Source organism: Amborella trichopoda, chromosome 6, assembly GCF_054954075.1.
Source record: "Amborella trichopoda isolate Santa Cruz 75 chromosome 6, AtrichopodaSantaCruz75HAP2 v2.0, whole genome shotgun sequence".
Classification (NCBI taxonomy): domain Eukaryota; kingdom Viridiplantae; phylum Streptophyta; class Magnoliopsida; order Amborellales; family Amborellaceae; genus Amborella; species Amborella trichopoda.
In genome coordinates this window covers 1,051,498-1,065,033 of record NC_142341.1, presented here as the reverse complement: position 1 = coordinate 1,065,033, position 13,536 = coordinate 1,051,498, and the positions used below count along the sequence as shown (strand labels likewise).

General features: G+C 37.2%; 1 protein-coding gene and 1 pseudogene across 1 annotated transcript; both read right to left on the bottom strand.

Moving 5' to 3' along the window:
• Positions 1-287: 287 nt before the first annotated feature.
• On the bottom strand, positions 288-4,307 carry LOC148781476 (desiccation-related protein PCC13-62-like; annotated as a pseudogene).
• A 4,911-nt stretch (positions 4,308-9,218) lies between these two features.
• On the bottom strand, positions 9,219-11,443 carry NAP57 (NAP57 homolog). The gene has a single exon (XM_006844666.4). The coding sequence runs from the start codon at positions 11,425-11,427 to the stop codon at positions 9,544-9,546; it is 1,884 nt and encodes a 627-aa protein (XP_006844729.1). The 5' UTR covers positions 11,428-11,443; the 3' UTR covers positions 9,219-9,543.
• Positions 11,444-13,536: the final 2,093 nt, after the last annotated feature.

Below are 13,536 nucleotides of genomic sequence, written 5' to 3'. Positions count from 1 at the left end.
CCCTGAGATCTTCCTCTCTGCACCCAATGTAGGGGGAACAATGATCCTTTCATCTTTGATGCCAATGCCTCCCAATCTATTCCTCAATCGAGATATCTTGTTTGTGAATTCTGATACCGTGTGCAGGTACAGATCTACCTTCTTGTTTGCATGCTAGCATAGCAGTGTTGGGATAACGGCATCCTGGCCAGATTCCACCGCTAGCAATCCAGCTACCAACTACAAAGTCACCACCAACTTTGAACTAGTTCCAATCCTCACCATTTTCCGTTTGCAAAGACCTGAGTTGAGGTTATTAGTAGGAAACCAAAGAATGGGGTCGGGGCATCAGTGGTTAGGAAGGCTGATGCCTCAACCTAACGTCCCACCATCCATTCTCACCGTTAACATATCAAAAAAAAGAAAAGTGTTGCCATTGCATAGTGCACTACTATTCACAAGTACCTATCTTTAAAAATGCCCTTAAGAAACATCCAAACAGGTCTAAGGAAGTGACACTCTGTTGGCCAGTCTGTCTTTCGTGGCCGGGCTAGGAATTTGAGCCCAAACCCTTGTTTCGGAGGACCTTAATCAAGATTAAGATCTAACTAACACTTAGTTCATGTCTTGGCAAGAGGCAAATTGCCAACACAGGAATATGCAGGAAATTTATCATGTTATGAATTATGGCAACATAAAGCTTAAGATATATGTAAAGTTTTGGCTATTTGTCAAATGTTTTAAGAAGTTTTATACCTTACAAATTGATGTCTAGAGCATGTTTGGCCGAACAGGCATAATATGTGTCTAGAGTGTCTGGTACTCTGGGCCAAACAAGTGCTACAACTATGTCACACAAGTGTTTATACAAAAATTTAATATATGTCACTTATATAAAATTCAAATTTTTATAAAAAAATGTGGAGCATCAAAAACATAAAATATAAAATAAATTTATTTCAACTGAGAAAATTTTAAAAGCCTGATTCTATTTATGTAATTTTACTTTATTTTTCAAACTAATGTTGTGTAGAGGCAATTAATACTAAAATTTCCAAAATAAAATGCAATTATTCCTTGTTATCCTTAGTGGAGGACTATATGAGTAAGGCAAGACAGTGTTGATAAGTTGACGATTGGTGCCGTAAGTGGATAAGTTGTTTTGCTATATTAAAAGTATTGACACATATTGACATGCAACACAAAGGTAAAATTGAAGTACCTAGGTAACAAAAGAATATATAAAATCCTAGGTATACGAAGGGAGAGGTAGTGGACACTAGAAATCCAAGGGATGAAAATGCGAGACATGTCTCAAGGATTTCGATGATCTATATTAATGAGCTTTTAAAAAAAATGTTCTATATATATCACCCTAAAATATAAAGTCCGAAGATTGAATTGAGGATGTCCAATTTTTTAATAGCTAAGTCTAATTGTTTAGAAAATCAAAATCTATTTCTTCTCGAAACCAATGATTTTTAAGTGGATATCAGATTTAGAAAAGGATTCGGTTTCGATGCTGCCAAGCCCGCATATGTAAAAATGCGAGCTTCTTAATAAAAACATATTTTTGAGATGGATTTTTTGACTTAGTTTTTAAAGATACGTAATCTATAACATGTAGATCAGGATTATGAATAAATAAATAAATTTTGAAAATTATAAGTAATAATTTTAGTAAGAAAGCATTTGGACCATTAGTTTCCATTATTTTTAGACACAACACATGCTTGCATCCATCTTTAAGATGGATGCTTACACTTTTTGGACCACATAAGTGGAAATGTGGTCCAGCCCATGGGAAACAATTTTCCTTCAAAAAATCCATATAACTACACCTTCTATTCTTTTGCCCAAGGGAGTAAGTGTATCATGTATGCTCCTGCCGGAGTATTGCTTTACGCGTGCAGAAGGAAAAAAACAGAAAAGAAAATAAGGAAAATGAAGATCAGTGAAGGTTTTCCTTGCCCGTCTTGAATAAGGGGATGTGAACCAGTGAGACCAACATAAGGGACCACATATGAAGCCAAAAGATAATTGAGAGCGTTGGCATATGGATCAAAGGGCGGCTCAAGTTTGTGAACAAATATAGAGTTCATCACCTTTGCAAAATTTTCTGAGTTCAAGTCCAGTAAAGGCCTTGGAAACCCAGGAACACTCTTTTGAAGCGCACTGCACTCGTATTTTAGTGAAGAAGAAATCAAAATAAAGAAATAAAAATAAAATAATTTATACCAAAATAACGAATAATATCATCTGAGTCACATCCCAACTATTTGAAGTCGACTAATACAAGGGATAGTATACAATACTGTTTAGCTTGTAAGATCCAAAACTGATATATCTTCCTCAAACTAGCAACCAACCTGGAAAGAAAAAGAAAAAATTTCAAACCCACTCTATCGGAGAAATACAGTGATAATGTCCTAAGTTTGAACACCGGACGTACAATTTTTTATCAGTCAGATCTAAGTGTTGAACTCAAAATCTACTTGTTTTAAAAATAATGATTCTTGAGTGAATTCAGAAATTTCAAATCCAAAAAATTTCTTGAGTAGCTTTCGCACCCGAGGGAGTTAAGAGTGCTCCCTCAAGCGCCAATGTGAAGGCATGTCAAAGACCGTGAGAAATAAAACCTAGGGGTGGCAATGGACTCGGACCCAACATGGGTCCAGGTATAGGGCTAAGAATTGAACCCAGAGACTATCCGGACCCGACCCGTTGCCACCCCTAACAAAACCCCAAATGTACCTCAGATGACCAACCTCTTGATAAGCAAACTGAGTGATAATATCCCTAGTTAGGGGATCAAGGTTAGCCTTTGTGGTTCCAATTGGAGGGGGGACCTCCCTTGGTTAAATTTGGGGCAACTTTATCCAAGCCATACCCATAAGGAAAACTCAGCCTCTAAGTACTCTAGATTTAGAGGGAATAACAGGAGGTCCACATCCAACTTTGGCAAGGAAACTGGGTCAGAAGGGGAGCTAGAGAAGAGGAGAGAGGTGAAGAAGATGGAAGTTAAATTAGAGAAATCCATGAGAGAGAAGAGAGAGAGTGACTGAAGATAGAGAGAGAAAGGTGTTATGGGATGTTCATACGTGGTAGTTTGTGCTACGTACGTGGCTCTAGAATTGAAATCGAAGGCCAATTGGCTTTGGCTTTGTTGTTTGTGCGATGTACGTGGCTCTAGATTTGAAATTCAAGGCCAACTGGTTTTGGTTTTGTTGTCTAGAGATGGAACACCTGAGTAGTGGGCTGACTCGTGTGAGAATAGTGCTAACATTTGGTACTGCTTAGTGTCTATGGTTAATGCCTTTTATGATAAATACTTATAAGTTGACAAATACATTGGTATACTTGTACCTTTACTATGTTGAGAGGAGGATTTCTTTTATTAAAACAAAAGGCATCAATTGATATTCAGAATTAGGCTAGCAATCCGATTGGGTGTGCCCACCGACCTCATGGTTCGATTCGACCTTGGAGGACCAGGGCCAAGGTCCGAGCCTGGATATTGGACTCTATAGGTCGGGTACAAGCCCATTCTAAATTATTGGATTGGGTTAGCTCAGGGTGGACCACATCTAATATATATATATATATATATATATATATATATATATATATATATATATATATATATATATATATATATATATATAAGAAAATACTATGCAATGCCTATAGGCGAAAAAAAATACTATGCAATGCCTATAGGCGAACAGTGATTTTGCCTACTCTCATCACAGTCCAAAGTTCATCGTGAGGTCACGATTGTCCAATAGTGTTTCATTTTTCATTTTTTTTTCTATGATTCGAAATTACCTGAAATTTAGAATGTATATTCATCAAATATAAGAGAATCTTCGAAAAATATAAAAAAAATAGTTTACATGAAAATAATTGACCAACATACCTCCAAAAAGATTCAGGGGTAATTTGGTATGTTTATTTTAGGGACAATTTTTTTTATATATATTTTTATTAGATGCGTCTCAGTAAGATGTACATACCATCAAAATTTTAGGTCATTCCGATTTGTAGAAAAAAAATGAAAAAAACACTACTAGACAATCGTGACCACACGATGAAATTTAGACAGTGATGAGGGTAGACGAAATCACTATTCATTTTCGCCTATAGATGTTGGGAAGACTTTTCTATATATATATATATATATATATATATATATAACATGGAAACAACTATTATATAAGTAATTTTTTAGTGTATAATAAAATTTATTCTTTATCTCGACCCGAACTCCAACCAACCCGGTCTAGGTAAAGTTAGGACCCAATTGGGGTCGACCAGACCTGACCCATTACACCCGAACTAGTGCGAGAGAGTTGTGCTTATTGAATATATGTGCGCTACTAGGACTGTCAATAACACCAGGCTTAGGCAGCCATACTTGGTCCACTGGCTGGGCTCGGACTTGGAATGGCTTAAAACTGGGCTAGGGCTAGCTAGAAAAGAAAAAGGCTGGGCTTAACATGCTTTAAAATTTTCGAACCCAAGCCTGGGCTAGGGCTAGCTAGAAAAGAAAAGGCTGGGCTTAACATGCTTTAAAATTTTCGAACCCAGGCCTGTCTCAGGCTCATTTCGGCCCAGCCTCTAGACTGCCCCATGAGCCACAACATCTATGCATTTAGATGACTCAAAATGTCTAAGAGGATTTCAGGTCCAGCTGTATGCGGAAGAAAAACTCAAAAAACGACCTATTGAGAGTGCCACACAAATCCCCATAACCTCTGCCCTTGAAGGAGGCAATAATAGATAGATCAAGGGCATATTAATTTATCTATGCCTCTATTTATTTACTCATCAACGAAAAACTATCTTTTTCGATGGATTTTTGAGCTGCATCCGTAGTTCTATATTATAAGGTTACATCTTTACATAAACTTTTTCTTTTATGGATATCTAACAAGAAAGCGGCTTTTTTTATTCTTGCGACAAATGTCTCTTTTTAATCGATCTATCTATCTTTATCTTCAAATTAAATCAATGTATCTATCATTATTCTTTAATGAAAAGATATTCTCTCTTAACTTCTAAATCTTGAAGTGGCTACTAATAATAGGTAATGATACATCACTCCTATAACCTACTAAAACATCTCTCCCATCTAGAAAACCCTCTCTCTCATATTCAATTCCAGTCCTGTTATTTCTAGATCCCAACTGGTCTTCCCTTTAATAAACATTGACAGGTACACATCTCTCTGGGTTCTCTTATACAGGAATTGCCCTTTAGTTGCACTGCATCTTTTTTTGCAGTTCTTTCTCTCTCTCTCTTCCATCAGAGACTACTAAGCTTAGATGATGAAAACTTGAATGGGTGTTGTATCCTTGTTTGATGCTTCAGACATGCAATGAAATGTCACAAAAAACTGATGTTACAGACATGTACATAGGAATTTTCCTGGGGTTTCAATCTCATATTGAAAAAAACCAAGAAACCTTAGCGCCTCATTTCCATGGTCCCTCTCCTGAAAAAAAGTTCATAGATTCAAACTTGAAAAGAGCAAATGAAGAAAAGTTCATAGATTCATACTTGAAAAGAGCAAATGCAGTAGCTTATCTCTAGGCCTGGAGCACAGGGAACATCATGATATGAGCAAATTTCTTCACAAACCAGAAACCTTAAAAATCAGACACTAAAATATGAGAACCATGCGTGAAGTGGCATCAGGCATCTACAAAGTCACGGGATTCGAGTCTTGGCTGAGGCGAGTACTCGAGTGTACTCGCCCAAGTCCCGCACAGGGCAAGAAACCTTAGAAAAATCTAAAACAAAATCATAAAAAAAAAAATATGAAAAATAAAACAAAGGCTTCAAAAGTAAAATAAAACCAAAGTCCAAATACGCTTAAAAAATTACAGAAAAATAGATTTTAAAATTTTGATTTATAATAGAAGATATTTTTAAAAAATCCATAAAAAAAAGGAAAATATAAAAATAGGGATTATGGTATTATAGCAAAAAGAACTCATCAATCATTACCAAAAACATCCAATTCAAATACAAAAAATTTATACAACATTCCTATATTTTTGGAGTTTTTTTTAAAAAAAAAATTTATTTATGCCCCTCTAGTCATACATACAAATTGGGGTTACTCAGCCTCATCTATAGGGCAAGGCTGAGTTACTCGCCCAAGGCTGACTGGACTCAGGCAAGTCCCGTAAGATTGAGTATCTGAATTAAAAATAGAAAAATGCTAGATGAATGACCACAATCACATTAAACTAGCAAGCGCAAAGAACACTCCACCTAATCTTCAATTTATGAGAATCAGAGAGCAATTGAAATGAGTCCTGAGTCCTAGAACATGCGGTCCAAGCTTTAAATTAGAATGCCTTCAGAGCATTTCCTTAGTCTAACTCTTGTAAAGTGTAACTGATAATGCAAGACACTTGCTTGGCTTAAGGCAAAAGTGAATCAGAGGGGAATCCAATTCTTGACCACTGCGTCCAACTTAGACATCCTTGACAGTTTGAAGGCTGATGACAAGTAAATTGCATGTCTTAAATTAATGTCCATTGTGTTGCATAAGAAATGGCTCCCCATGTAATCTGCCACCATTTACAAGCAAGACACAAAATCGACAGAACATGCAGGTTACGGAATCTCTTTGCTAACATCTTGCAGGTTATAACTAAAATTTGGCAGAACACTAATTTACTAATATAAACAACAAGAGCTTTTTGATTTAGAGAATTCCAAGTTGCATGACTTATTGCTAAAAGGGCCAAGATGTGAGTAAGAGACCTACTAAAAATTTAATCCCCATAATAAGGTACACACTGAGCAAATTTCCCTTTCTTAAAGACATTATCTGCAGCTGCCGAACAAAAATAGAATGGCGAATAAAGAGATTAGACTATAAAAAGTACAGTAAGATACTTCATCAAGACGATCAGTAATAAAATGAATCATGGAGGTGATTATCATTCATGTAACATGACGATGTTGAAATCAAGTTTAGTGGTGTATAATAAGAGAATAGAAAGTCTCAAGATCCCACAAAGGACGGCCACAAAATGAAGCAAAGAAGAGGGATGATGCGTTTCCTTTCCTCGTACCAAGGACACTCCTCTCTTCATGCATTTTTCCCTTTTCCCTTTGGTTTTTATTTTTTTTCTTGTTCTCTGGGAGGTAAGAAAAGGAAGCTGACATAGTGGGATCATCCAGGATGAGAGGGAGAGCAGACAGGGGGAGAGGAGAGCAAGAGATATTCAAGAGATCTAGTGCGTCTGTGTGCACGTGCGAACGTGTGTGTGTGCCCGCGTGCATGTATGTGCATAAGCGTGCGTTCATGTGTGTGTGTGTCAGAGAGAGAGAGTTGATCAAGAAGAGTAGATTGGGGTAGGAGGGAAAGAAAGAGATGGAAAGTGAAGGTTGCTAAGATGGAAGAATAAAGACTAGAATTTCAAAGTAAAAGAAAAAACACAAATTGCATGACAGCAAACACATATCAACCAGGAAGGACACTACAAATTTCCCAACCATGTAGAAATATATGCAATTAAACATGTTGCTCCTAGAGAATGAACACATAAATTAGGGCGGCTGCTACGCTGACACATGTCATTGCACTTCCCATCCAAAAACTTAGGTGGCATTACCAGCTAAGAAGTTTGATTAAGCCCTCCTGTACTTTGGGTGGAAACAGCAAAACATAGAGGAGAATATCAAACCCCCTTCAATTTAACAATCTCAAAAAAAATGTTAACCCCCCTTATAAATTGGAAGGGGCATAAAGAAATAGAAGGCAATCCAACAAAACTGCATCCTCTTAACTCAGAAAAGAACGATCTTAGCAGGGAACCCTATGATCCCAAAACAAAATTGTACACATGCAAAACTTGATACAATCACAAAACAAAATGATAATATAACTTTTGCTTCGTTGGATAAAGAACTCGTATTTTTCATATGCATATCTTCCAATACTCACAGGTGCAACAGTTGGTGACCAGTGACAATTTGGTAGTCATGGCAATGTTTAATAACATATTCAGTGAGACATTTCGGATCATGATCTTTAGACAAGACATAGTAAAGGTAGGTGATGCCTCATGTCAGTATCACTCGAATGGAATGACAATCAAAATGTCATGCTTCAACAAGAAACACTTGACATAGCTTACAAAGAGTATCCTTTGCTTTATAAAACATACTAAGCCATCAAAAATTACAAAATTAGTAAGATTATACTTAGCAACACATAAGAAGTTAATATAACATGTTTGTGACAATTTGGTAATCATGCCTATGTAACTTATTCGGTGAGCAATCTCTTTTTTTTTTTACTAAAAGGCGGAAAAATAGTTCGCTCTGTGCTCACCACACAGCTCCAAATTCAGTGAGCAATCTCTTTGGACAAAACATATATAAAAGGAAAGTAAAGCCTCATGTCAGTGTCCGTCTAATGGAATGACAATCCGCCAAAATATGTTGAGTTTCAACATAAACACTTAACATTGCTTATAAAGTGTCTAAGAACCACTAGAGAGAGACTGACATATTTTGGTAGTCAACTATGTTTAGTAACTTACTCATGGGGCAATTTTGGATCGTGATCTTTAGGGCAAAAAACATATAAAGGTAAGTGATGCCTTGGGCCAATCTTTCTCTAATGAAATGAGAATCCACCCCAATATGACGTGTTTCATCATAACATACTTGACATTGCTCATGAAAAATATCCTTAGTCACTTTATAGAAATTGAGGTGGATTCTCATTTCATTAGAGAAAGATTGGCACAAGACATCACTTACCTTTATATGTTTTTTACCCTAAAGATCACGATCCAAAATTGCCCCATGTGTAAGTTACTAAACATAGTTGACTACCAAAATTATGGCAGTCTCTCTCTAGTGGTTCTTAGACACTTTATAAGCAATGTTAAGTGTTTACGTTGAAACACAACATATTTTGGCGGATTGTCATTCCATTAGACGGAGACTGACATGAGGCATTACTTTCCTTTTATATATCAAAATATAAAAATTGCAAAAATTATGCTCATTATACTTAGTAACGTACAAGTTAGTATAACGTGTTAGTGAAACCAAGATTGTAGGCAACCTCGGTGTCTATACTCTTAAAGTAGCACTTAGATATACGAAATTTTGTCCGGCATGATTTTCCAATAATAAGCATTCCAATATAAGCAGAAGGCCAACATTTCATTATCACTAAAGTCCGAAAGAAATCCCTCAAGGACGAACCTAAAGCTCATATAGATTAGCATTGCAATATATAGCAGCTCATAACAAAGAAATTAAAACATAATGTTATTCCCAAAACTATGTTGGGCAAAACTGATTCTGCAGAAAATATTTACCAAAGCTCTGGACTGTTAGTTTGCAGCGGGCAAACGATTCAACTTATACATCGAATAAGCAAAGCCGCTATCTTTTGGCAAAAGGAGTAAAAAACCTTCAACGACAAGTAAACTAAATAAAAAGACAAATCCCTTGAAAAGGAACATTAAAGATTCCCTCTTTAAAAATGATAACAATAGTCCATTGGAGCCATTTTTCTCACTATTGTTCTTGGTCCTCACCGTGCTTCTTACTCTTCTTCTTCTTATCTTTCTTCTTTTTCTCACTCTTTTCGGATTCCCCGTTGCTCCCGCCAACACTAGGTGAGGCCAAGCCCCCATCCTCCCCCGCATCCTTGCTTTTCTTCTTCTTCTTCTCCTTCTCCTTTTTCTCCTCCTCGGCCTTTGCCTCCTCACCTCCAGACTCTTCTTTCTCCTTCTCACCCTTCTTTTCCTTCTTCTTCTTCTTCTTCTCCTGACTTTTCTCGATCTTCTCCTCCCCCACTTCTTCCTCCTTTGCCTTCTTCACCTGCTCTTTCTTTGAACTCTTCTCCACCTCAATTTCACCATCAGACTCAACCTTCGCCTTCTTCAGTGGCACTTCAGGGCTCTCTCTCTCCTCCAGTTTTCGCTTCTTCCTATCACCAGCATCATCACCATTCTCCTCTCCCCCCTTATCTTTCTTTTTCTTCTTCTTCTCTTTCTTCTCTTCCACTTCCGTTTCAGCCTCCTTCCTCACCTCAGCTGGTTCATCACTCGCCGCCGCCATTTTAGCAATGATCGAATCTCCACCAACGGGAAGAGCCACATTTCTCAACCACTCAGCAGGGGTCTTCTCATTGGGCTTCCCATGCTTATCAAGAAAACCCTCAGCAACCATCTTCTTCTTCATTGAGGCCTTAGGACCCAAACCCCATTTCCTCGGGTAAGTGTCTCTATCCATAACCACCCTCTTAATCCTAGCCACCACCCCATGGTCACAAGTAGCCATCACTGCAGTGGTCATCTCTGCAATTCCAAGAGCAATGGCTTCCCCTTTGGTGGTCATAAGGACCACCTCTTCCCCATTCTCAATATCATTCTCAAACCTCAAAAGACCAGGAATCATAAGCTTTGCTCCATAACAAATGGCATTTACAGCCGAATCCTTCACAACTAATCTCTTATAACTGGTTAATAGAACCTCCAATGGCATAACCACTCTCCTCAGATAAGCCTCATCTCTGTAATTGTCATAGAGCCATTGAGCATCCATTACATCATGCATAGTCACCATGTTATCCTTCTCCCCCAAAATCCCTGATCTCACCCTTCGAAGCTCCTGCATATGGCCACCGACCCCTAAAACAAGGCCCAAGTGAACGCAGAGAGTCCTTATATAGGTCCCAGCCTCACAAGAAACCCAGAAAACAACCAGGTGCTTATCTGGGTCGTACTCCAGGAGCTTGCTTTCATAGATGGTTCGAATCCTAAGCTGTCTTTTCACTGCCGAAATCAATGGTGGGCGCTGGAAAAGAGCACCAGTGAGGGTCTCGAGAGCTCGAGCTACCTTTGCGACATCAGGAACAGAGGAATGGAGCCTAGCTATGCAAACATATTCCTTCCCCGCCCCTTGCTGAGATTTCACAAGGCGAGTAGCTCTATCGATGCAGACTATCAATGAACCAGTGACCTTGGGATCGAGAGTTCCGCTATGGCCAGTTTTTGAGACCCTCAGGATGCGTTTTATCCATGCCACCACCTCATGAGAAGATGGGTTCGCTGGTTTATCAAGGTTTATGATGCCATAACGAATGTACTCTTCTAATGGCCGCTTCAATGGAGAAAAACCAGAGGGGATTGGGGTGTAATGGCCTGTTCTCACATTGAGGCGGTCATAATTTTTTAGGAGAATAGGCCATTGAGAGGTGTCTAGAGAGGGAGTGAAGCTCTGAGGTTTTATGAGGTAATCCTTATCAGCCTGTTCTTCCCCTGAAACTACTGGTTCTTGGCTTGGAAATGGAAGGAGATCGTATTTAGGGGTTTCGGTCTTACCTGGTTCGTGGTTTTCTCCATCGCCTTTGACCTTCTTCTTCTTCTTCGTCTTCTTCTCCTGCTCAGAAGACATGGCGGCTCCTGTGCGCTCTTTGATGAGAGAGAAAATGGAGAGAGAGAGATAGAGAGAAGCGAGGGGGAGTGAAGTTTAAGTAAGGTGGGAAGGGGTTTAGGGTTTTGTTTTGGAGAGTAGAGTGCCCTAGGGCTTTTCCTTTCCTTTTTACCCTTTTTTTATTTTATTTTTTTGTTTTAGTTTTTCGCTTTTCTTGCTTGTTTATATTTGGGAAATTTGGGACTAAAGTCATTTGTGCTCATTAAGTATTTTTCTCCCTGACATTCATTCATTAACTGCCATGGACATTCATTCATTTAGTCATGGTTTGCATAAGGTCTCAACCTTAAACGATCAAAATAAGGCGCACCTCTAAATTTTATCATAAGTATCATTAAGATAGCTTGAAATCCATTTTCATCTCTAATTATAAAATTTTATACTCAAAAAATGGTTCAAATCAATTAGATCCATAAATATAGAAAAATCTTGAAAATAGACATTCTAGATAATATATTTCAAAGTATACTATTTTGGAGAATCAAAATCTTTCTTTCTTTGTTTCCATATTCATCTATCAAGGTCGAGATGAACAATTTGAGGGTTTCCCAACTTCAATACAGTTTTTTACGATAAAGTTTTTAGGTGCACCTTAATTCTAAATTTTAGTTTGTGTATTGGAAAAATGTACCGTGTTCTTATGTTTGTGTTTTGGAAAGATATACCACCACAGAAAATAATGCAATATATTTTAGTAGATAGCAATTTTTTAGTAGATGGCTATTTTATGGTGCTCCTTATTCGTGGAAAGTTCAAACGAGAGTGCTTTTTTATTAGCAACAAAGAACAATTGCTCGATCTGATACTCAATTCTCCCCAAAAATTGAAGGCTTCTGTTCATTGCATTTTCTCCCTCCTCAAAAATTAAATTTTTTATTCTTTTTTTTTTTTTCTTTCACAATACGAGACCAATAGATTTTCAACACCAAATTTGGGTGGAAACTTGAAAGCAATTTTAAACTCATCGATTCGGATCAGGAGTTGTCGATCTAGGTCAGGAATCCGCTAGGATCAAATACAAAGGTAAGCATAGCAAAAAAAAAAAAAAAAAAGAAGAAAAAGAGACATAAGAAATTAGAGCCGATCGGCAACGCCATTTCATTCTACCCTGACCACCTATGCCTTAAATCGACTCCTATGTTGCAATTTCATGTTTTAGGAACTTATGCTAGGATGAGGCAATTCACATCGATATGGCCCGTGGTCCTTTTTCTTTCTTTTTTGCCTTTTATGGTGGTTAATGTTCACCTTGTCGCCCCTTAATACAAAGAAGGTAATTTTATCAAAGGAAAAAAAGTTTATATTGAGGAGAGGCTCTAACCAATATAGAGCCCACTTCAAAAATTTCACAAGAAAACGTTGTTTTGATGTTCAAATGGACCATCTCAACATCAACATGTATGGACACGCGACAAAAATAGATTTCAAGTTTTGAAAATAGTGTATCTTATAACACATTTTTGGACTGTCGATTTTTAAGATTTACAAGTTTCACATATCCACTCAATCTACACTATTTTTTAAGCTTTAAATTTTATAATTGAAGATAAAATATTTTAAGGCTATCACAAAGATTTTTAGTATTGAAACCACACATTGCTTAGAGACTTGTATCAAAAGGGAAAAACCATAGAGTCGAGGCTCTAAACAATTAAATTAAAGCCTGCCTCAAAAATTTCACTAGAAAAGGTTGTTTTGATCCTCAAATATCCTTAAATTGATCATGTCGACATCAAGATGCATGGACATAAGAAGAAAATAGATTTCAAGTTTTGCAAATAGTGTATTTTGTAATGCATTTTTTGACCGTCAATTTTCAAGATTTTCAAGTTTTCATAGATCTACTCGATCTACACTATTTTTAAAGCTTTAAACTTTATAAATAAAAATAAAAATATATTTTAAAGCTATCACAAAGATTTTCAATTTTGAAACCATATTTCTCGACACTATTTGAAGGTAAACTCTAATTTGATTGTTTAGAGCCTAGGCTTTACACAAACTACACCCCAAAAGGGCAAAGTTCCTTATAAAAAATGTATTTATGATATTAATTATTTAATATTTTAC